The sequence below is a fragment of the Marmota monax genome, unplaced genomic scaffold (genome assembly GCF_021218885.2).
Source record: "Marmota monax isolate L192 unplaced genomic scaffold, Marmota_monax_Labrador192_F-V1.1 WCK01_AAM20220418_F8-fsc00076, whole genome shotgun sequence".
NCBI classification, from domain to species: domain Eukaryota; kingdom Metazoa; phylum Chordata; class Mammalia; order Rodentia; family Sciuridae; genus Marmota; species Marmota monax.
In genome coordinates, this window is record NW_026692843.1 from 7,885,318 (window position 1) to 7,908,941 (window position 23,624).

General features: G+C 46.9%; 1 protein-coding gene across 1 annotated transcript in view; it reads left to right on the plus strand.

The window, feature by feature from the left end:
• Positions 1-331: 331 nt before the first annotated feature.
• Positions 332-23,624, plus strand: part of Ppp2r2d (protein phosphatase 2 regulatory subunit Bdelta) — a 38,349-nt gene continuing 15,056 nt past the window's right edge. Inside the window, exons 1-3 of the mRNA XM_046448790.2 lie at positions 332-404; positions 480-569; positions 21,473-21,570. Of these exons, the coding sequence (XP_046304746.1) occupies positions 398-404; positions 480-569; positions 21,473-21,570 (195 nt within the window). The 5' untranslated portion in view covers positions 332-397. The remainder of the gene's footprint in view (positions 405-479; positions 570-21,472; positions 21,571-23,624) is intronic.

Consider the following 23,624-nt stretch of genomic DNA (forward strand, 5'->3'; position numbering starts at 1 on the left):
TAGTCCTCAGGGGACCGCCTGGCGCACGTCAACTGCCCAACAGGCCAAGGGGCCTACAGTCAGCCTGCTCCCGCCGGACCAGCCGTCCGAAGGCGCCCCTCGCCCGGCCGTGGCGTGTGGTCTAGGTCAGAACAGTTCGCGCAGGCGCTGTGGGCGCACAGCGTGCCCCCGGCAGCCCCCGCGGCGCGCCCCGCCCGGGCCGTCGGAGGAGGCGGAGGGGGATGACGTCAGCCGGCGGGGCGACGGGCATTGGGCGCCATTTTGAAAAGGGAAAAAAATCCCTCCCCGGCGGCGGCGGCGGCGGCGGCGGCGGCGGCGGCGGCCGGAGCTGAGGCTCGGCGGCGGCGCCTGCGGTCGGCCGCACTCGGCTGGGCGGGCGCCGTCCCGCGCCGCGGCCATGGCGGGTGAGGGCCGCGGGCGCGCGGGCGGGCGGGCCGGTGGGGCGGGCGGGGCCGGCCTGACCGCCCGTTGTGTTGCAGGAGCCGGAGGCGGCGGCTGTCCGGCGGGCAACGACTTCCAGTGGTGCTTCTCGCAGGTGAAGGGCGCCGTCGACGAGGACGTGGCGGAAGGTGAGGCCGCGGGAGCTGGCACGAGGTCGCGCGCGGGCCGGCGCCGGGACGCGGCCACCTCCGCCCGCGCGGCCCCGCGTGGTCCTGCGGAGACCCAGGCCGCGACCCGGAGAGGGGTGGGGGCCGGATGCCGGCCTCGGGGGGGGGGGGGCGCTGGAGGGACCGGGGCGCCCCGGACGCCGGCCTCCTGGTGTTGGTGGTCAGGGTCTTGGAGGATCGTGGAGCCTGGACTCGCTGTGTCCGTGGAAGGTAAGTCGGGGTGCGGGTGAACACCGGCCCCCGAGTGTCCGCGGAGGGTATCTCGGGGTGTTAGTGGCAGGTCGTGTAGCGGCCAGTTCGAGGAGGGCTGGGACGCGCCCACCAGACCTTTGCCTGTCCCCGGGAGGCAGCTCCGGGCCTCCTCTGCGTAGCCTTCACCCCAGGTGGGCAGCTTGCCCTTAGGCTGTCTTCACTGCGGGTGTTTTCTCCTCCACTATTCGCTTTAAAGTCTCTTATCCAGAATTTAGTCTTGAACCTTGAGGCATCTCTGCTGCCTGATTCTTTCCCTTAATCACAGCTTCGGAGGGTCCAGGGCCTGAAGTTTAGGGTTGTGGACAGGTAGCCAGCAGAGCTCTAAAGGTGGGGTAATGATAATTACGAGACATTTCGTGTTTTTTTGTTCTTGTTCAACCATCTTACTAAGCAGTGAATCTTTGACTTTGACTTAGAAATGATTTGTCTTTGCATCAAGTACCCTTCCCTGTCCCAGATTACTAAGCCTCTGTCTGGTCAGACGTCTGGGCCGAGTTCCTACACCTTGGCGCCTCATGACCTTTTGCTCCCTCCTCCTTAACCTTGTTCCCCTCCCTGGCAGTGTCTGGTTTGACCATGACCCTTGAGGACATCTGGAGATCCTAGCCCCATGGGTAGACTGTGCCCTGGTCATGCAGCAAGGCAAACTGCTCTCAGACACTGCCAAAGAGGTATATGGTTTGGGATAGAAACTAGGTGACTCTTTTATGTAACCTAATACCCTATTGATTTTGTTTCTTTTGTATGGATTTGAAACATGTTAACTCTAGTTTTTTTTGTTTCACTTGCCAAGTGGGTCACAGTTCGGCCTCACATGTGAGTCTTTTGAAAGAAGGCAAAGCTTGTTTGTGTAGGGTGGGACACTAAGTGCTGGTCTTAATTTCTGTTTTGTAGTTTATTGATAAGTTGAATGAATTAAAATTTAAATCTAAACTGATGTGTTTTTTATGCTTTTGAAAATAGCATTCTTTCCCTTAGAAGTCTTGGCAGAAATACTCTATTGTCTGAAGTAAACTGATTAGAACTTTTTGCATTGTGAGTGGTTTGCCCAACCTAGTCATGCTGGTGATCAAACCTGGAGCCTTAAGATACTGGGCAAGGGCTGTGTACCCCTGAGATACATCCCCAGTTCGTTGGAAAGTTTGGTGTTCAGGTTGTCATTTTTTGGAGGGGGGAGTAACGTTATTTTATGATAGCTAGCTACCCTTTATTATTGTTGTTGTTGTTGCTGTTGTTGTTGTTATTATTATTATTGTATGTATTCAAAGCCAACTATTTTAGTTCCTTTATGCCTTAAATGTGATCTATTGAGATTAACACAATTTATAATCTTATCATTTTTGTCAAATAGTTGTGATGTTGAATTGTGTTATTACTACAGAATGGATGTCAAAATATAATCATTAGCAACTGGGGATTGTTAAAGCAACAAGGCTCAAGAAACTAGTTCTGCCCAAACTCAGTTTTGAAGGAGAAATGTTGTTGAGGAATAGTTAGGAGGAGAAAGGGACTTCAAGGGGATGTTCTTGTACTCTGGTGCTTGGATTGCAGAACTGAAGGCATATGGCAAAGTGTCTTTGTAAACTTGTGATTTGTGAGACTTTTGAAGGTTCTGTTCTGATCTTAGTCCCACTCTGCAGAGTTCATATAACCCTGCACTTTGGACTACCTTTCTTCTGTCCCTGTGATGGGTTGTCAGAAGTACCTCAGAACGATTAAAGATGGGGTTCTCTCCTGACTTCAGTAGGGACGTGGCCCATTAAGCATAGGCTGGTGTACAGGTAGAAGTAGGCAGGCCTGACTTCAAAGGTCATGGAGCAAGTAGCATGGGAAAGGCTCTGGTTTTCATTGACTTTTTTTTTTTTTTTAACAAATAATTCCTCAGTCATAACCTCTGATGCCAGTATTGGACTGTGTACAATTTATTTGTTTTAAAGCATTGGATTTTGCTTTGGATCAGATCAGCTGTCCTGTTCAGAGCCATGGTTCCATTGTGCCATCAGTGATTCTCATCTCCCTGCAAGTTGGGGTGAGCGGACTCACAGGAGATTAGCAAGAGTTCCCACAGTGGTGACTGGCCTCTCCTGCTTGTGCAGAAAGGTGGACGAGGTGACCAAGGGTCAAAATAGAGAAGTCAGGATGACTTCTAGGGAGAAGAGATGCTGCTAGCTTCTGTCTCCACATGCTTAGGTGCTGAAGTTGGCTGCTCTGGGGGATAGTGAGTGTCTGTGCAGGTTTTCACTGTGCTGTCTGGTCACCCTCACCCAGCCCCTGAGCATGGTTCCTGCTTACGAACCTCACGCCCTTTTACTGTCCTTCATTTGTCTGTCTCAGGTAGACTGGAGTTCCTTCAGCTTGAGTGCCACTGTCCTCCCACCCCAGTGCCTGGTAGAGGACCTAGCTGAGTGGTGGTGATAGTTAACATGTGTTGAATGCTTGCTGTGTGCTAAATACTGTTCCAAGGTCTTTCTTTACCTGTGTCAGTTAATCTAATCTTCATACAACCCAATAGGCGGTTCTTCTCAGTTTCAGATGCAGAAATCAAGGCACAGAGAGCAGCTAACTTGGTCCCACAGCTACTGTGTGGCAGAACAAGGGTTTGAAGCCTTGCTGACTGGCTCGAGAGCCCACGTGTGCTGTACTATTCAGTGACTGTTGGGGGTTCTAGCTGTCCTGAAGCCCCGAAGAGATCACACCTCCAAAAATTGTACTAAAATGCCTTTGAAGGAAGTGTTAATTAAAATAATACAAGATTTGTAAGGGTTCCAAGATGGGGTCATTTTCTGAGAATTTTCAAGCCTTTTGAAGAGGCGGTATCTCAGAAGCAAGGAGTAACTGGAATCCTATGTGTCAAACGCGCGCTGCTTTTGGATGTACTACATTGTGCTAGTTGCGGGAAAGATGTGGGTCTTGATCCCTTTATATATTTATTGCTGTTCCCAAGAAATTAGGGAGAGTTTGTCAGAGGTCTTGTTGGAACCTGGTTTTCTAGAGCTTGGCGTAGCTTGACAACAGGTGGGTCCTTTCATCTCAGAACTTGTGTCTTGACTTTTTAATTTGGTGATTTCATTTTCTTAATACATGAGTTAATCTGTGGATTTTGCTTTGGATCAGATTAGCTGATCTGATTAAATTAGGAAATAATGGTATTCTAAAGAAATATGAAACAAAGTATGAAATAACCTGGTGCCTGTGTAACTGGGTAGGAAAAGCCTACCTAAGAGGGTTACATGGTGTTTCAAAAGTCAGAAACATTTTAAATTGAGGAAGGTAACAAAAATTAAGGGGACTTGGGCATCAGACAGGAAGATACATTGTTTTATTGACTATATGATACATCTGATTTTTTTTTCTTTTAACTATTTTTCTTTAGTTATAAATAGACACGATAACTTTATTTTTGTTTATTTATTTAATTGTTTATTATTTTTTATGTGATGCTGAGGATCACACATGCTGGGCAAGCATTTTATCACTGAGCTACAGCCCCAGCCCGATACATCTGATTTCGAAGGCATTAACCATGCTAATGGGTCCTTGAGACCTCGAGTTCTCTGTGGGCCTCTCTGCTGTCCACACCCCATTGATCCTTCTGAGTCTACCCAGCTGCCACCTCATCTGTGGCTCTCTGCTGCAGCCTCTCTCCACGTTGGGTGCTCTGTCTCGGACCCTGGACTTCCTCACCTACACAGCATGGCTTCCTGGTTGGTTGTGTCCTGCTTCGTGATCAGACATGTCTCTTCATCTTGATGTCAGTCAGTGCGGAAAGTCACAACAAGTAGAAAGGTTTGGTCCAAAAGGGTTTGGGTAGGCCCCATTTCTACCTGCCTGCAGCTTTGCGTCATTGTGGCCAGGTTCTCACCTTCTGTTTACTCATCCGGAAAATGGGTACTGTTATCCTGTGACCACGACGGAGTTACTGAGGAGATTCCACAGAAGGTTTGGAAAGCTCTGGCAAACAGGAATACAGGAACCGGTAACTGGGCTGTGCCAGGAAAACCTCTCACTCAGAAGAGCTGATGCTGTACCACTCCAGGAGCCCAGCCAACAAAAAGTGTGGTTGATATAGTGCTAGAGAAGGCATAGTGGACAGTAAGATCAGGAGTGTTGGGTGTAAGGAGCTGGAAAACCCAGTTTAGACAGAGACAGACAAGCTGATGGGTTATTGCACCAGAGCATGTGAGGGACCGTGATAGAAGTGCCCATTTCACAGACTTGGGTAGGGATGGAGAGGAAGAAGTCACAAAATAAGAAGAGGGAGGAAGGGAATGGGAGAAGAACGTTCCTGGTGGGGAGTCTTAGAGTGGAGCCTGGAGATGCGTGGTGCATTCTGGGAAGTGAGAGTGTTTGCCTGGCCTCTGTTGACAAGGGAGTCCCTCATGAGGCAAGAGGTGTCCCAGACTGATAGTGATGCATAAAGACCTTGAGTACCATGCTAGGGTTTTGCTTTGGGCTTTGAGTAACAGTGAACCTGGAAGGTCCTGAGCGGAGGAGTGACGTAAACATGATGACTTTAGGAAGGTCACTCTGGCCTTTGGAGAACGGTGACGGAGGTTCCCCTTAGGAAATCACTGTGGTCACAGGCTGGAAACACGGCTTGCTATAAATCAAAGGTCAGCAGGCTTTTTCTAAAGGACCAAGTATTAAGTAGTTCAGACTTCAAAGGCATGTCCCTGCTGTGACTGTCGAACTCTGCCTTTGTGGCAGGAGGACAGCTACAGACTTAAGGAGAAACCTCAGGTTGTGGTTTGTTGATCTCTGCTCTGAATTACTGGTCTCTAAGCTTCTTGATTCTGGGATACTTTTATACACTAATTGTTGAGGACCCAGAGAGCTTTTCTTTTGTCTTTGTGGGTTATATCTATCCATATATCCTATATTTGAAATTAAAATATTTATTATTTCTCTTTAAAATAATAATAAATCTGCATGTTAACAATTTTAATGACAAACAACTTATTTAAAACTAAGAGATTTAGTGAGAAGGGTGCCATTGTTTATGACTTCGAGAACTCTTAAAAGCTTAGTAGTATGGACCTATAATGCCAGCGACTTGGGGCGCTGAAGCAGGAGGATGGCAAGTCCAGTGCCAGCCTGGGCAACATAGCCAGACCACATCTGAAAGGTTTTTTTAATTAACATCTGAATAGAAGACTGTTGGATTCTCAGGCTTGCTTGCACATTCAGCCTCTTGCAGTTGCTTCATTGAACTGTATAAAGAAAATTTGATGCAATGTTCATATGTACTATCATCAGATCAGGGAGGGTGGCTGGCAGTCTCTGACCCTACCACAGCGCTAGAGGTGGTGATTTAAGTTTACTTATACTTTAGAATCTGAAACTTAAGAGTGAACTTTTTGCCTTTACATTAGAATCCCTAGTTCTGAGGGCTGGGGATGTAGCCCAGTGGTAGAGTGCTTGGTGTATTATACCTGGAGTGACTCTTGCTCCTGTGCGTGATTGGCGGCACCGCCCTGGTTGTTAGGAAGTGTTGGCACTGAATTACTCTATGCTGAGTGCTGCATACTCATTATATTCGACCAAAGAAAATCTTGCTCGTTATTGTCTCCACAGATCTCATTAGAGAAAGCTGTCATGTTAGCAGTAAAAACAGATTTCCCCAAATTCTGATTTGATCTTGAAAGCCTGGATTTTTATCATTGGCAGTGAGTACTGTCAGTTATTTTCTGTGAAGTAAGAGCTTCTAATTTTCAAGGAAATTTCTATCTAATTCCAAAGTCTGAGTAAACAAAGCCATTCTGTGAAGAAAAGGAAGATTGAGAGCTCACGCTTGCCAGCGACAGCTCTGAGCAGCAGGCTGCACAGTGGGCTGTTCTGAACATGGCTTGGCCTTCGTGCTCTGAGAGGTTCTTAGGGACCCCAGGGTCCCACAGGCCACCTTGGGAGCTGCTCTAAAGCAAGGTATTGGCAGTGGGATGACAAGGACAGGGTAGATATCAGGATTAACCGCCCCCTTTTATCTTTACTAGGTTTTATTACTAGTAAAGATACATAACTAGTAAAAAAAACCTACAGATGCATGAGGAGTGACAGCCCCTTCTCCGCCCTCTTGTCTCTGCTGTCCTGGAGCCCTGAAGGAGGCTCCTCCTCTTAGCCGCAAGTGTTTAGACCATTCATCCCTTCTACTTTATAACTTGGTTTGAATAGAGAAGCAACAGGTTTTACACTCATGGAATCCTATTCTAAATATTATTTTGTGGCTTGTCACTAATAGTTGGGAAATTGAGATCTGGTGGCACACCTGGCTTTCCACTGGGCTATGCATTTAGGTCCTTGGAGCCTGGCCACACCCAATGAGATGCATGTGTTGAGACCTTGCCATCGTTTTATGGGTAGGAAAGTTGAATTCCAGAAAGCTGAACCCCTGACTGTGCTTCAGCTAGCACATGCTGCAGTGAGGATTTCATTCCAGATGCTCTGCACCCAGGTTCAGCTAGGCTGTTTTCCTGGACAATCCTGTTCATCTTTGATGACAACCACATCATGTTTCAGTGCAGATGACCTCATTTCTACTGGCAATACAGCGGAATCTCGTAATCCATTTGCTTGTGTGCAGGCATCCACCCAGGAGTGGACACACAGAATCTTATCAGAGACCATGCATGTGGATATTTGGGTGCTGCCAAACAGTCCTAGAACACGACGTCAACTTCAGCTTTAATTCTTGTGGAGAACATCAGCCCCTTTACTTGGAATGATTTTATTTAAATCTGCAGAGGTAATAAACTGCAACTAATACAGAAATGCAGTTGTGTGAAGGCATGGACCGTGTTTATATTCTGCCATGTTGTGCGCCATACCCAGTGCAGCACTGGCACAAAGGAAGTGTCTTAATGACTTGGGAATCTTCGCTGAGTCAGCATACCTGCCCCAAATGTAGCAAATTCCCTAGTAACTAAGAACATCTGGGTGACAAAAACCAGATGTAGTTTAACCAATCTATTCATTTAAAAAGGGAGGTGAGGAGCTAGGTGTGGTGGCACACACCTGTGATCCCAGCTATTTACAGACTGAGGCAGGACAATCACAGGTATAAGGCCATCCTGGGCAACTCAGTAAGACCCTGTCTCTAAATAAAATTTTTCAACAATGGGAAGGAGAATAGCTGAATGGTAGAGTGCTTGTCTGACATGCTCAGAGCCTGGGTTTGAGTCCACAGTACTGCAAAAGGGCGGTGGAGACAAGCCAAAGAGTTAAAAACCCTGCAGGGATGGCATTAATAAGCAAAGCCAGCTTAAAGCAATTTTAAAGGTTCAGTTTTTTGTTTGACATTTCTTAAAAGAGTGTTTCATGTTTTGGAGGCAATTTGGTATTTCTCTGTCAAATTTTAGGTGAGAATCCACTTCCAGGAACCCTACAGGAGTGTGCCAGCCTTTCATAAAGAAGCACTGTGGCGTTGGCATTGCAGCATAAAATGAGGAAAGCCTAAATGCCTAAACAAAGTGAAGCAGTGAGCTTGTGAGAGCAAAGGTTAGCGGCCTGTGCCTGTGGGAAAGCAGTCTGGGACCCTTGGGTGACAGTGCTTGCGTAACAGGGATCCCTGTAGAGCTCAAGTAGCTGTGAATGGTGACCAGAGGTCAGCGTCTGGACACCGGTGGGTGTGAGAAGGGAGGTCTGTGGGGAGGCCTTTTGCTTTCTCCTGCACACCTCTCTGCCCTGATTCACACAGAGGTGCAGCATTTTTGTAGTAGTAGGGAGGAAAAGGTCCCTTAGAGGAGGCAGAGTCTGGCTTGACCATAGCTCAGAAGAGGATGGTTTCCTTGCTCTTGCTGTGACCGCCTAGGGATGGTTCATTTGGTTGACCAGTCTACCTTCTGTTTGGTGGCTCTTTTAACTGCTTCAGGCTGCCATTCTTCATGTTCAAAAATACATTAAACTTTTTTTTTTTTTTTTCTCAGTTGTACTCGTTTTCCAGGTATCTAGGACGACAAAGTAGATATCCGTAAGTGTTCATTGCAGGTGCTCTAGTGCCACAGCTAGATTTAAAATAGACCCCAGCTGAAAATTGTTACTCAGATGGGGAGATGGATTCCTCTTGTGGGGGGTGCCGTTGTGGACATCCTGACTGCGTGAAGCACTGGTGGCAGCTGCTTGGTTTTGCTTCTGCAGTGTAGTGTGTGCTGAAGTCTCGTTCATTTCCCACGTCCCATCCTGATAGGCCCTATAGAATGCCTTAAAATAAGTAAGACCATACACAAGTGTGCATACACACACACACATAATAGTAGCGGTAGAATAATATAAATAAAAATGGACACCCATGTTCTCAGTAGACTGCTGACAGGATGGTCAGGGTTCCTTTAAGTAAAATTACCACTGAAGTCCTCCATTTGCAGTTCCCCAGGCCCACTGTCTGTGCGTCTTCCTCTTAGCAGCAGTATCTGCTGTGATGTTCATACACAGCCTATCCCTGCTTTTGAATTGGTGCCCAGGTTACCTCTCATCCAGCAGAGGTGGCATGGGATCCCCTCCCTGAGCCTGCTGGTGTTTCCTCCTCCCTTCTCCCTTGGGGTCTGTTCAGAGGGCACATTATGTGGATGATGCCTCTGTGTGTGGCACCCAAAGGAATGTATCAGTTTTCAGAGGTAATCCTTAAAGTAGTACCAACCAAAATTATTGGTTTCTTCTGCCCTAGGATCCTGGCTAAGTTCGGCTGTGAAAATGGTGTCTTAATTTAAAACAGAGAACAGGAAAAGTTTTACTATTTTGATTTAGTTCTTGTTCGTAGAATATGGACTTAAGTAGTGAAAGCAGTAATGGATTGGCATCTTGGGCTCATCTGTGTAGGGCTGCTCTGTGTTCTTTGTAAAGCACTGTCCCTGGTGAGCTGTGTCTAGGTATTGTTCAGGGTATAAACTGTCACTTTAGAAGGCCATTGAAATTACTGTTCAAATTACAAAAAATGTGCAGCTATAAATATATAGCTATATATAGTGGGTAGAGCCTGTGCCTCCAGCCATTTGCCCTGACCCCCTGTTCCTGGGGGCAGGTCAAGCTGGGGAGTGGGAGGGGAGCATACAGGCCCTACCACTGGAGGACAGTTGGTCCCTGGGATCCAACATCTGCATCTCGTCCCCTTGACTTGTGATTGTGTGGCCTGCCCTCTTCCCTGACTTGCAAAGAGAAATCTTAACTGCTATACGTGTGTGTGTGTGTGTGTGTGTGTGTGTTTAGGTCTGTGAATTTTTTTAAGTTGTGATGAAATGTGCACAGCACATTTACCATGTGATGTGTTCAGAGTGTGCAGCTCCGTGGTGTTAGAGTATCCAGTGCTGTGTGGCCGTCACTGCTGCCTGTGTTCACAGCTTTTCACCATCCTCCTACAGCATCTACTCACTGAGTTACGACCCTCTTTCTTCTCTCTCCCTTCATCCCTGGCCCCAGTCTACCTTCTCTCTGGGTGAATTGGCTTTTTCCAGGGACTCCATAAGTGGAATTCTACAGTGATTGTCCCTCTTCTGACTTCACCACAATGTTTTCAAGGTCCACCCATGTTATAGCAGGTGTCAGAATTTCATTCCAGTTTTATTGTTTCGTGGAAGAATTAGATGTGGATTTTTTAAAGCAAGAGATAATGTTTTCAGCCTACTTTTGTTGTTTATGTTGCTTTTACTCATTTATACTTGTTAAGTCTGTATTGAGTCTCAAACAGTAAGTGTATTCCTGAAAAACTGTTCGGAAATTACACTCACATGCATTGAGTACCTAGCTTATTACTTTTTTCCCCCCTAAACTAAGTGATAATAAGCTGCAAATTGATAATTGTTGCTTAAAGTTTGATAAAACATTCTTGTTTTACTTTTTGCCTGATAATTTTGTCACATGATCAAGTTACCTATTTTAGAGTTTTTGCGATTGAGAACCTTGAGTTCTTAGAGTGTACGTACGTATGCCTAAGTAGTTAGTGTAAGGAAGGATTCAGGGTTGTGTGTGTTCCTGATGAAAACTAAGCAAAGATGGAGTTTAAGAGTCATTATTAGCAGCCTTGGTTTGCTGGTATGATAAACTGGGTTTAAAGATCATTTCCCAGATTGTGAGATTCATTCTTCCCTTTTTGGTACCAGTTCTCAAAGTGATGATCCCCCCATGCATTGAAGAACTGTTGGTCCAGCCTTTCTGCTGGGGAATCCTTCTGCGGTGTCTGGGGGCGTGGCTTGTGTGTGGCTGGTCTGGGTGTGCCTCAGCGAGTGGGCTTGGCTGTCTAGAAGCAGCCAGCTGTGCATCCTCTTACTGCCCAGGTGCCAGCCAGCAAGCGCCAAGACAGAGGGCGCTTCAGGGCTTCAGCAGTCCTCCCAGCGGGGCTCGAAGGAGTGCAGGTTGGCCCTGAACCTGTGCTCAGATGTGGGTGAGCATGGCCTGGCAGGGTTAATGGCAGGAGCAGCAGGAGAGGTAGAGAATGTGGGATGGGTTGAAACAGGGTGGAATCAAATGAGGCCTAGGTGCTGGGCCAGAGAAAATCTGGGGACAGGGAACTGAAGGCTTAGGCTTTGATGAGGACACTTGAGAGTTCTTACTCACAAAATCAGACTTGTGCCGAAAAGTGAAAATCACTCTGATTGCAGTGTGCCATTGGGGGCTGGAATCACTAGAGGCAAGATGTGGTTCCGTTGGAAAATTGTGCTTTTGATTTCCAAAAAGCCTGAGGAATGCGTCAGTGGTGTTGCAGGGACACTGACCTGCTGTTGATGTGCATCACCCTCAGTTTCTTGTTTTCCAAAGAATCTCCAAGCGTGAAATTAAGCATGAAATGATGACATACCCTCTCTGTGATTCAGATCACTTAATGTTTGATGCAGCCAGAAAGCCTTTTGAATCAAGACTTTCTCACTTTTCAGCATAGGATGGAGAGAAATAGTGTGCAACATTTTGTATAAATCAGGTTTTCCTGGAAAACTGTGGTTAAACCTATGATGGGCTTTAATGGCAGAGGGTAAATCTGGTTTCCTGAATCTTGAAGTCTACTGCATTGGTTGGACGAGACTTCTCATTATGGAATGATGGGCACACTAATTTTCCAAGTTAGTTCCCCCACTGCTGCCATCATTTCCTTATGAACACACTTGCACAGTGGCCAGAGGACAAAGCCTGTTTAGGTTTCAAGAGAAAAATAAATTTGAAGTAGTGTTTTGGTGAAAACAGATTTATAGCCAGGGATTTTGTTTAGGAGAAACAAAATAGTTTGGTCAACTTTTAGAATGTGTTTTGAGAAAGGTTGTAAGTTCTCAGCCCTTTCAATTACTTGACTCATTTTTAAGGTGCAGTTGTTTATACCAGCTTTATTGAGATGCGATTGACAGCTGTTAGAAATAACAAAGTACCCAAGAAATCAAACACATGCTCAGAAGTGGGCGAGCCAGGCAACACTTTACTTCTGCAGAAGGGTGCTCCCAAAGGAATCCGGGAGCAAACACACCTAGGCGGGCAGTCTGCCAGCATCTACCCCTACATACAGCCCCTCGCTCCTGATAGAAAGAGCTAGAGGGGCGGGGCAGGGGCACAATCTGTGTGATCAGCTGGTTTTAGAATTAGAGTGGGCAAAAAGTTAGCCCTTTGAATCCAATTAAAGCTGAATACTAGATTTTGGAAATGGACTACCAGACTGTCTATTTCTCACATTGGATAGGCCCTTCCTTTAATGTGTATAGTGAATGGATCTCTAGTATGTTCGCAGCCCTCAGAACTCTTGAATTTCAGAACATTTCATCCTCCCCCAAAGAAATCCAGTAGTAGTCCCTCCCCACCCACCCCCACAACCACTGGCCTCATGTTTCTGTGGATTTGCCTATTCTGGACACTTCAGATGAACGGAATCATATAAGATGTGGCCTTTTATGTTTGGCTGCTCCAGTGAGTTTTCAAAGTTCACCCGTGTTGTAGCATTGTCAGTAGTCATAGATTAGATAGATATGTGTCCCGTTCTGTTTAGCCATCTGTCAGTCAGTGGGTGGCCCCACCCTGGGTCTGTTAGGAATGCTGCTGCTGTGGACATTCTGCAAGTCTCTGGAGACGTGTGTCAGTTCTTTTGTCATAACCTAGGCATGGAATTGCTTGGTCATAGGGTGGCTTTGTGTTGAGCACTTGAAGAATCTCCCCAGCTGTTTTACATTCCCACCATCAGTGTACGAGGGTTCCACTTTCTCCACATCCTCCCCGGTGTTTAGTTTTAGCTATTCTAACAGTTGTGAAGTGGTATCTTACAATTTTGACTTGTATTGCCCTAGTAATTAATGATGTCAAGCAGTATTTCCTGTACTTATTGGACTTTTGATTGACTTCTTTGGAAAAAACATCTATCCAAATACCCATTTTTAAATTGAGTTTATTGTTGAGTTGTTTAGTTGTTCTAAAACATTAATGTTTTCTGGATATAAGTCCCTTATTGTGTACATGATTTGCAATTTTTTTTCATTCTGCAAGTTGTCTTTCCATTCTCTTAATGGTATCCTTATGCACAAGAATTTTAATTATAATGATGTCCAGTTTATCTGTTTTTTTCACTTGTTATTTATGCTGTTAGTGTCCTATTTTAGAAACCATTGCCTAATTATAAATCTTAGATTTTCTTCTGTTTTTCATCTAAAAGTTGTATAGCTTCAATGCTCATGTTCATGCTTTTATATACTTTTTAAATACATTCACATAGTTTTATGTGTATGTGTGTATGTATGTATATGTATATATGTATATATATATATAAAATTCATTCAATATATGTATCATAAATAAACATGGCGCTTCTTTCCTTTAGTGTGTGTATTTGGCTGTCTCAGCTCCAATCATTGAAATATCATTTTCCCATTGAATAGTCTTGTTAAAAATCAGATATGTCTGTCCTTACGCCATTTCCACACTGTCTTAATTCTTGTAGCTTTCTAGTGAGTTTTGAAATCAAGTAGTGTGACTTCTCTAACCTTGTTCTTTTTAAAGATTGTTCGGGCTGTTCTTGAACCCTTGAATTTAAATTTTAAAATTAGCTTTCCACTCACTTTCTGTAAAAAGGCAGTGGGTGGGCCACTGGGGATATTATATAACCCTGACTCTAAGTCAGTTTGGGAAATATGGGATGCCTTGCCGTATATTCAGTTTTCTCTCTTTCTCTTTTTTTTTGGACAGTACTTTGGAGTGTTCACTGTACAAACCTCATAATTCTTTGATTAAATTTATTTTTAGAATTTTATTATTTTTGATAGTAATGTAAGTGAAATTGTGTTCTTGTGTTTGTATTGTTCATTGCTAATTTTTAAAAATAAAATTGACTTTGTGTCCTGCATCTTTGCTGAACTTGTATAGGTGCTGGTGGTTTCATGGCTGACCCAGGGTTCTCTGTGAACAAGGCTAGGTTTCTCAAGGGGCCTGAGTGCTGCGGTGGCTACGTTGCCAGGGCAAACGTCCTAGTTTCCGGTCCGAGCCCAGGAGAGCATCTGACCGCGGTGGTCAGATGCTCACCACCAAGCAGGAGGCTCACTGAGGGCCTTTTCTCCATTGGTGGTTTGTGAAGTGTTTTATCACTGAAGGGTTGGAGTTGCCTAGTTCTTAAAGTCGGCATCTGTTGAATGATCGTGGGGTTTGACCTGGAGTTTTGTGCAAGTGGGGAATTGTGTGAAACTGATCTTTTGTTCTAGGAGATGATTTACTTTTGTTTTTATTAAAATATTCTTTTGTAGCAGAGTAACTCAACAGTTGTCCTCCTTGGTTTTCTCATCTTAGGACAACTCATCATACAACTTTTGTTTGACCGAACTATTCAGAACTGATAGCAGCCTCACCAAAAAAATAAAATAAAATTTAGATTCTCTGCTTTGTCATAATATGGAGAAACTTCATTTGGGTGCCTTGAGATTACAGTGATCCTGTGTACAGCTATGCAGTTCCTCTTACCTAGCTGGTTGCTATGTGTGTTTGGTGCAGGCTTTAGAGCAGGTATGTCAGTGTTTGTGGTTTATGAACAAAGATGGTGCTCGTCTTGGGGTGATCTGCCTTAAAAGACATACTTAGATAAGATGCAGAGTTGCATGCCAGTTAACCCAGTAACTCAGGAGGCTGAGGCAGGAGGATCCCAAGTTTGAGGCCAGCCTCAGCAACTTATCGAAACCCTGTCTCAAAATTAAAAATAAAAAGGGCTGGGGGTGTAGCTCAGTGGTAGAGCACCCTGAGTTCAATTTCCTAGTACTGGGGGGATAAAACATACTTAGAAACTGTTGGTCTGTCTACTGATGGAACTTTCCCAATTTCCTTCACGTCACTGTATAATATCCAGAGCACTTCATGGTGGCACCCATTGAACTCATGGAGGTTCGCCAAGCCTCATGTCTGCAAGCAGAGACACTCCTTGTTCTGGATATGTAGTAAGTTCCTCTTACAGAACTCGTGTGAGCAGGAATTTTCATTCTTTTTTGTTTGTGTGTTAGTTTTTTGGAATTTCGTGAGTCACCCTGTAAGACCCTTCAGTTTACATACAGTCTGGTACATGCTACAGAGCATAGGTTGGTGGCCTCACCCTTGGTCCACAGAGAAGAGAGAAGGCAGAGTTGGAGTGGCTGAGCTTGCTGGGTGGGCTGTGGGTGGGCTGGGAGGAGAGGACAGCCCAGGGACTGGGGAATGAGTCTGGAGGGCTTGTTTGATTACTTAAGGTGGGGTGTGGCATTTTCTCCTGGAGATGGGAATGACCTACAAGAGTAAGGGGAGGAGGTGTAGGGTGAGTGCCCTGGGACCATGTCCTTGAGGGGCAGATAGGACTCCCTTGCCACAGAGGTGTGGGACCATGCTGCTGCAGGCCTTGTGTGGTGGTGGAGGATATGGTGGTTCTTTTCTGTACACTTTGATGAAATAAGCAGGAAGTGAGTTGAGTGGCTAGGGTATAGGGATTAGGGGAGGAAGAAGAAAAGGGTGAGATGCTCATTGGGAGGTGGGGATGGAGCAGTGCTCCAGGGGCACCCAGAGGCCCCAGGAGAGTCTCAGGGTTGAGCAGGTTGGACAGTGCTTTGAGGAGCCACCGCCTGGACTTGCCAGGCCTCAGAGCAGGGAAGCGCAGGGAGTGTTAGAGGAGAGGAAAGGCTGGGAGCAGACTAGGGTCAGCAGATCCCAGTGGGCACAAGAGTCCAGGTGGAGTGACTAACATGGGAAGGACTAGGGGAGACCTGGCTGCTTATGGAAATATGATGATGTGCGAACGGACATGGTGCCCAGCATGCACCAGTGAGCTTCACGGAGTGCAGGAGCTTTGCCCGCAGAGTGTGAGCCCATTACTTGAAGTGCACCAAGGCCTTAGGCCCCTCCCTCCCAGCTCTTCCCTGTGGACCCCCTTTCCTGGTGCTGAAGGTGATGAAAGTGGAGCTGTTCTGTGCGCACCCGGAGCACTGTCTTCCTGATGGCAAGTGATTGCTGCTGTGTGGGGTTCCACTGTGAGAGTCTGCCACGGCTCTGCACGTCTTTTTACTCCCTGTGAACACCTTGCCTGGTTTCAGTGAGACACACATGCTGATCGGGTGGCTGTGTGTCTGGGTGGGTTTTCCAGGTTCTGGGATAAGCGTGTTGGGTTTTAATGGATATTGCCAGAGAGCTTTCAAAAAGGCCGTGCCGATTCCCACTGCCAGGAGCAGTCCAAGGATTTGATGTGGTCTGGTTTCCACCCTTTCTGATGACTGCATGATGTTGTCTCAGCGTGGCTCTTACTTGCCTTTCCCTGGCAGCTGAAGGGGTCGCACACCATTTCACGTGCTTGTTGACCTAAAATGGCCTTGAGGACACCCTGCAGGGAAGTGAGTAGAGGCTGGTAGGAGTGAGGCGATGCAGGGCTCAGCCCCCACAGTCCTGCCGAGGGCTCTTTGGGTCCTCAGAGTTGCCTTTGTGTCAGGAACTACTTGGGCACTTGCCAAGATGTGTGTGGAAATAACCACTCAAGCCAGCTAGAGAGGATAAGGAGGAGATGGAACTGACAGAGACTGGTACCTCTCATCTGTCATGGATTCATTTTGAGCTGACAATGACTTGGTGATTATGTTATCAGCCCTGTACGGTGTCTTTACTGTTTTTGGTAAATAGACTGATGGTGGTAGCAGAATGATGATGTTGCCTTTGTGTTTTTAAACTAAGTCTTCATCTGCTGTGGAGACTGGACTTGAGGGGAGCCCAGAGGCTGCTGCAGTAAAGCAGCCAGATGGGAAGTTGGACTTGGAGTGGTGGCAGGAGAGTCTGAGCCAAGTAGAGAAAAAGAAATATTCACACTTATATTTCATTTTGAAAAACCTAATAGTTTGAAAAAGTATGGACTAATACACCAAACACCTGTATACTTACCCTAAAGTTCACCACTAGCATGCTCTGATCCTTCTCCTCTTGGCTTCAGGATCTGGGGATGACCCACAACTCCGTGAGGCTCTGACAGTTCCCTGCTTTCATTCTGCTATACCCCCATGCCGTCTTCCAATGTGCCCCCTTTCTCTGCCACCACACCTCCTTATTTTTCCATTCTTAGAACTTGGACCCAGGGTTCAACTCAGTGCCTTGAGGTGTCCCCTAAAACTTGGGGGTGGGAACCTGAATTGACAGTGCTCAGCATGGGAAGTGTCTGCGACGGGCCTCCCTCCCTGTTAACCCTGGGGCTAGCAGGGGGCACACATCATCTCTCTCATGCCTCATGGAGCAGATGCAGTCTGCCGAGCTGTAGTGTTGCACCCATGTTCATAGCCTGCTGCTTCTGCCATGTGCAGCCCCTGCTCTGCCCAGGGAGGTACCTGCTGCCCTTGCCCAGCTCTCCTGCTCTGCATCTCCATGCACTCTTCCCTTCCCCTTGCTTGCCACAGATGTGACTTGGTATTATTTCTTTTATATTTTTATAAACAGAATCTTGCTAATTTGCCCAGGCTGGCCTTGAACTTGTGATTCTCCTGCTCAACCTCCAGAGTAGAGTAGTGAGGATGTTAGGTGTGACCACTATGCCTGGCTCTCGTCCTTTAAAAGTCCCAGAGGTTTTATTTCCCTGTTGAGTCCTTCCTGCTCCCTGTGCACATTCCTTTCCACCTGCTCCTCCTCGCCTGCCCCACTGCAGGCCGTGAAGCATTCCCAGCAGCTCTTACTTCAAGTAACAGGCTCACACACTGGTCTCCTGGTTTTGACATTAAGGATGGCTTCCTGTGGGGTAGCTGGTGAGCTAGGTTCTTACTAGCATCACCTTCAACCCAAATGCACCCCCAAAATCAGGAGCCAAGAGAATGCTGTTACCGAGAGTTTTACGTCTATACGTGGCTGTATAAGTACAGTCCACTAGTGAGCCACTGCATGTCTCTTTTTTCATATGAGCTTTTGTTTTCCTAGAGCTATGATTGCCCTGTTTTTTTCCCCAGGATTAGTTCTGTGTGCCTGTAGTGCCTTTTGCAAAGGACAGCTCATCTGCCGGATGATCTTGCAGCTCTTCCTCCCCCAGAGAGAGGCGAGTCCCTCCAGCCAGTCTCCTCCCCCTAGCCACTGCTCCCTGGCGGAGTCCATGCCACACTGCCCATATCCTGGGACTTTCTTCACTGGTTTTTTTTTTTTTTTTTTTTGGAAGACCATTCCCTGATCTTCCTCTCTGTTAATTTTCTCTTATTTTGACAAATTGTGGCTTCCAGCAGTTTTCTGAGAAAGGGTTTTGTTTTGATTCTGCTTTTTGGAAACATGTTTACTCCTTCCTCAACCTTGATTGAAAATTCAGCTAGTATGGAATATATGCTGAAATTATTTTTCTTGGGCTCCTAGGAGAGGCTGATGCTTGGTCTCCTGTGTGATGCCATTGGGTGTTTCCCTTTTGTACATGACATCTATGTCCTCTGAGGTTGGTACGTAGGTGTTCTGGGCTGCCTGTTCCTCAGCAGAGCTGGTGGTCATCCAAGTCAGCTGGAGACCTTGTGCTCAGCCCAGGAGGCTCTGGTTTAACCTCTGGCTACTTTTCCTTCCTTTTCTTTGTTGTCTTCTAGAGCTCGTCACCTGAGTGATGGGCCCCTGAACCCCATCCTGGTTCTTTTACTTCCTGCCAGCCATCTCTTATACTCCACCCTGGAGAAGAGTGTTGTGGTTTTTCTTTTTGTTGCTCCTGTTTGGATTTTAGCTGATGCTTCCTGCCATTTCCTTTCTCGTAGCAGGCTGCTCAGCCTTAGGGAACCCCATTGGTTGTTGTGGCTGAGATAGGCCCAGTAGCAGCTGGTGCTGTGCCAGACTCCACCTCTTCTGTCTGGCAGAGGTGAGAGTAGCCCTGTCTCACGGTCTGCTATGAGGCTCACCGGGGTAGTGTGCCACAGCTCCCTAAAACATCCACAGTGTGTGTGCTCTTGGACAGTGCCCCGTCTCCTGCATGTTTGTGATGCTGGTGCTTCTGGTCTGTGTCTGAGAGTGGAGTTACTGTGAGGTGGGCATTCTGCCAGGATCCCAAACAGATTGCAGTTTAAGGCCTTCTCTTTTGGGCTTTGCATTTCAGAGAAGTCTCAGGGTGGTGGGGATGATGAACTCCTGGCAGCCAGCATCTGAGCAGCAGGAAATGGCAAGAGCACTGTTCCCACCTAGCAGGGTGGGGTGGAGTCGGGTGTACCCTGCAGTTCTGCACACCTCCTGCAGCTCCACACCCACTCCTCCCTGCTGTCCTCCACAGTCCTTGAAGCAGCCTCACAAGAATGCCTTCAGCTTTCTTTCGACCCCTGGATTGGGGCAGGGAAGGGACAGGAATTCACCCACAGTCGTGTTCTCCTGGAAGTGTGGGCTGGCCCACAGGGTGCTGGGGATGGCCACGGTTCTGAGGGGAGCTGAACATTTAGCAGGACTTTTGGCATCAGCCAGATGACCATCTTACAGCCATGCCCCAGAGCTTTGGGCTGCGCCAGTGGAGCAGCTCTCTGAGTAGACCCGATGCCACCCTGGGATGGCCAGGGGGTACCGGGGGTGCTGCAGGTGGACTCCAGTAGAAAAAGGAGGCAGAATTGACTCCCACCAAAGTATGTGGTGGTTTTGGGTTTTGAATTCCAGCCGGGTGCCCTGCACAGTACCACAGTTATACTTTTAGCCTGTTGCATTTATAAAATAATATCCATCAGATCAAACTGATGACTGATAATTTACATTTTACTGGTTTTGTAATTTGTTGCCATTTAGTTTGTATGTTTATTTTGGTTTTAGACCTTGTAAAAAGAGAGTATTTCTAAGTTTAGGCCCATGCATATTTACGCAGCTTAATGAAAATCATTTCTCAACACTGACAGCCGTGGGATTTCTCTTTTTAAAAGATTCAGTTCTTTATAATTAAATTTGAAAATCACTGACAGAACACCATTAATTATATAATATTGTATATCTTCTGGGTATAAATGACATAGATTTAGTCTCTTTTAATCCAGTACAGAAAATTTTAGTTTTATTTAAGCAAATTAGGTTATTTAGAGTAATTTTAAGAGTGATGGGCTAGGAGTGCAGCTTGTATAGAGTGCCTGCCTAGCATATGTGAGACCCTGGGTTCAGTTCCTAGCACTGCCTTCCCAAAAAGGAGGCAGATGCCTCTAATAAGAAGTAGCTAATCCTTTCCAGTCTAACCGAAGATTTCTTTAAAAAAAGAAAGCAATCCCAGCAATGAAATTCAAGCCTTGAGGAGGGAAAGGTGCTGATGCCATCGGGCTGGCTCTGCAGTAAATGACCCACTTTAGTGTTGGTGCTGACCTTTAAGAATGATTTCCTAGTAAGGCCACCTGGTGGGGATTCTTCAGGTAGTCTCAACCTTTGGATCTGAGTCACAGTTATTCGTAGACGGACTGTTTCCAACAGCCATGTATAAGTGTTTGTCTTTAAGAACATGCAGCTTTTGTGCCCCTGTGCACCATGGTGTGCTTAGCAGCTGCTCTGCACGACTGTGCATTGGTGCCTGGCAGACCCTGAGACTGCAGCTCTACTAGGTCAGATTTAGGGTCCAGTGGTGGCCACAGCACATGACACAGCCGAGCCACAGGGAGGCTGATTCCCCAGGAGCCACTGTGCCGAGGCAGGGACCCATGGTGTTTTTCTTGATTAGAGAGCGAACTGAGGGCCCTCCAGTGTGTGCCACGGTTCTCGCCTCCCGGGAGCTCATGTGTTGTGATGTCAGAAACTCGGGGATCTTATTGTGGTCGTGTTGTCATTATCGAGGAGACTGGGGCTTTATTTAGTGAAGTGGAACTTATTCTGTCTACAATGCTATCTTGTGCACAAGCCAACAAAATGGACTGCGTATGATGTTAAAACACTCCTATTGCTGCTGTGTGAGAATCCAGTTTACATTAAAAAGTCAACATTGGGCATGTATTGTAAAGTTAGGCAGCATTCTTCTAGGACCAATCAGAGTTTTTCTCTTATTTTGTTTTCCTTTTAGAAAGTAATGTTCTAAATTTCTGCCCTATCTCCTTAAGTCAAGATAACCCAGTCTAGACAAATTCTGGTGTACCAGAGGACCAGGCATCATCGGGCCACTTGGTATTTAAAACTTTGCCATGACATTTTTGTTTCATCTGGGGAGAACGTTTTACACGTTTACCTTTCTTTTTATTTCCTTGTGACTCTTCCCAAAAAGACAATCTGTAATTTCTCCTGTATTTTATTGGCAGCTGACATCATTTCAACTGTTGAATTTAATTACTCTGGAGATCTTCTTGCAACAGGAGACAAGGGCGGCAGAGTTGTTATTTTTCAGCGGGAACAAGAGGTCAGTAATATACAACCCTCAAACCAAATAAAATAATTCACACCTTCTTATCACTTACAAGAAAAGAAACACAGGCTGGGGTTGTGGCCTAGCACGTGTGAGGCACTAGATTTGATCCTCAACACCACATAAAGTTAATTAAATAAAATAAAGTCATTATGTCCATCTACAACTAAAGAAAAATATTTAAATATTTGTTTAAAAATATTTAAGCAAACGAACAAACCCTCCCTCTGCTATTTTTTAAAAAAAAGAAAAAGAAAAGAAGCAATCGTTTTCTTAGTATCCAGTTCCTTTACCCTCAGTTCCCTCACATTGGCTCGTGCACACAAACCTTGCCTAGGGACCAGCGGAGAGATCTGCCTTCAGCTGGAGTAGGGAGAATCCAAAGCAAGGACCAGAGGAGGGAGGTAGAGGGCCATGGTGTTTGGAACATGCGACTTCCTGCCGTCCTCAGGTGCTGACCAGCTCCCACAGCACTTCCTACAGAGGACCCGGTGGAGTGTAGATACTCTCGGTAGAGGTGAAGGGCACTGCCTAAAGCCCCTGGAGGCTTCCCTGGCCTTCAGGGAGGAGCGCACAGGTGGACCCACTCTCAAGAGCTAGTTTCTGGGTCACTTCTGTGAGGAATACTTCTTCACACATGAGAGCATGGGAAATAGGCCCAGGCCCTGCCTGCCACCCATCCCGCCCCGCCCTGCCCTGGCATTTCCGGTGGCCTCAGTAGGGTTCTTGTGACCAGCAAGGCAGCAGGGCTGTTGTGTGCTGCACAGCCACCATGTGCCAGCCGCACGCTGTCTGTAAGTGTAGGTCTTGTGTTTTCCCAGCAGGTTATGAGATATCCTTTACCTCCCTGTCATCTCCAAATTCTAGTCTCTTACGCTTCGGCCAGAGGCTGGGCCCTGCAGATCGCTAGTGCACAGGACACAACTGGCTCTGGACCTCCCCAGGGAGCAGAGCTTTTTTTGGAATTTGACATAAAAATCAGACATCTTGTTCTAAAATGGATTGCATTTTAAGCTCTTGGCTGAGGTATGTTGAGTCACCCAGGAGCGTCTCTGCAGATGTTGCCCTGTGGTGCCCTGGTCCAGTACAGCTGGGTAAACCCTGGCAACTTGTTTTCCTCTGTCTTCATGCTGTGGATTCCGGAGGAAGGGCTGTTTGGTTCTGTCCACTGTTTGCTCTCTCCCTGGCTTTGGTAGGGTAGGGATGGATTACACGCCCATCCCTGGCAGACCTGCCATCCTGGTGTTACCGCACTGAGCTGAGAAGCTGGAGCGGCCAGTAGCTAAACCGCCACACCTCAGCTCAGAGGTGTCCAGATGTACGTCCTGGTTTAGAGCAGGAGTCGGGCTGCTCGAGACACTGTTGAGACACTCTGGCCTCCAGGAAGGTGGACGGTAAGGGAGCAATCTGGCAGTGCGAAAAGGACGAGCCCTCCTATAGGTTGTCTCTTAGGGAGCCCCCATGTGAGAGGAAGGCGGCTCTGTTTAACGGTGTGTGTCTGCAGTCTGCCCAGCATGCAGCTCCACCCTGCAGAAGCAGATCTGCACACTGCATGCAGTTAAGTCAGAACCCTGCTTTCCACCCAGCACCCCTTCCTGTTTGCCCCAGCCCCCTGAAGCCTTCCCTCAGAACCCTTCTCCCTGGGTAAGGGAGGAGGTCTCTCTATAGGGCCTTGGGACTGCTGGGCCATCTTGGGCTTTGGCAGTTTGTGAGGGTCGAGGGTGGTTGTGGTGGGGGCACAATGCTGTTCTGGGTCCTGGTCAGAGTGGCTCAGGCAGCAGACACTGCTGATTTTTCTTGGTGGAGGAATGCCTCAGGCATGGGACTGACTTGTTGGTGCAGATCTTTCTTTTGAAATAATAGTTTTGCTGTTTTCTTTTGTAAGTCGGAACCGTCTGTTGGTGGACTGTGCTTTCTTCTAGAGGAGTGAGGCCTGGCCAGGAGGGAGAGCTGAGTGGATTAGCCTAACACAGCACACTGGGGAAAGCCACCTGGTGGGGGGCTTCCAGCTCCTGCCAGCGAGCCCTGGATTCAGGGCTGTGCAGGAC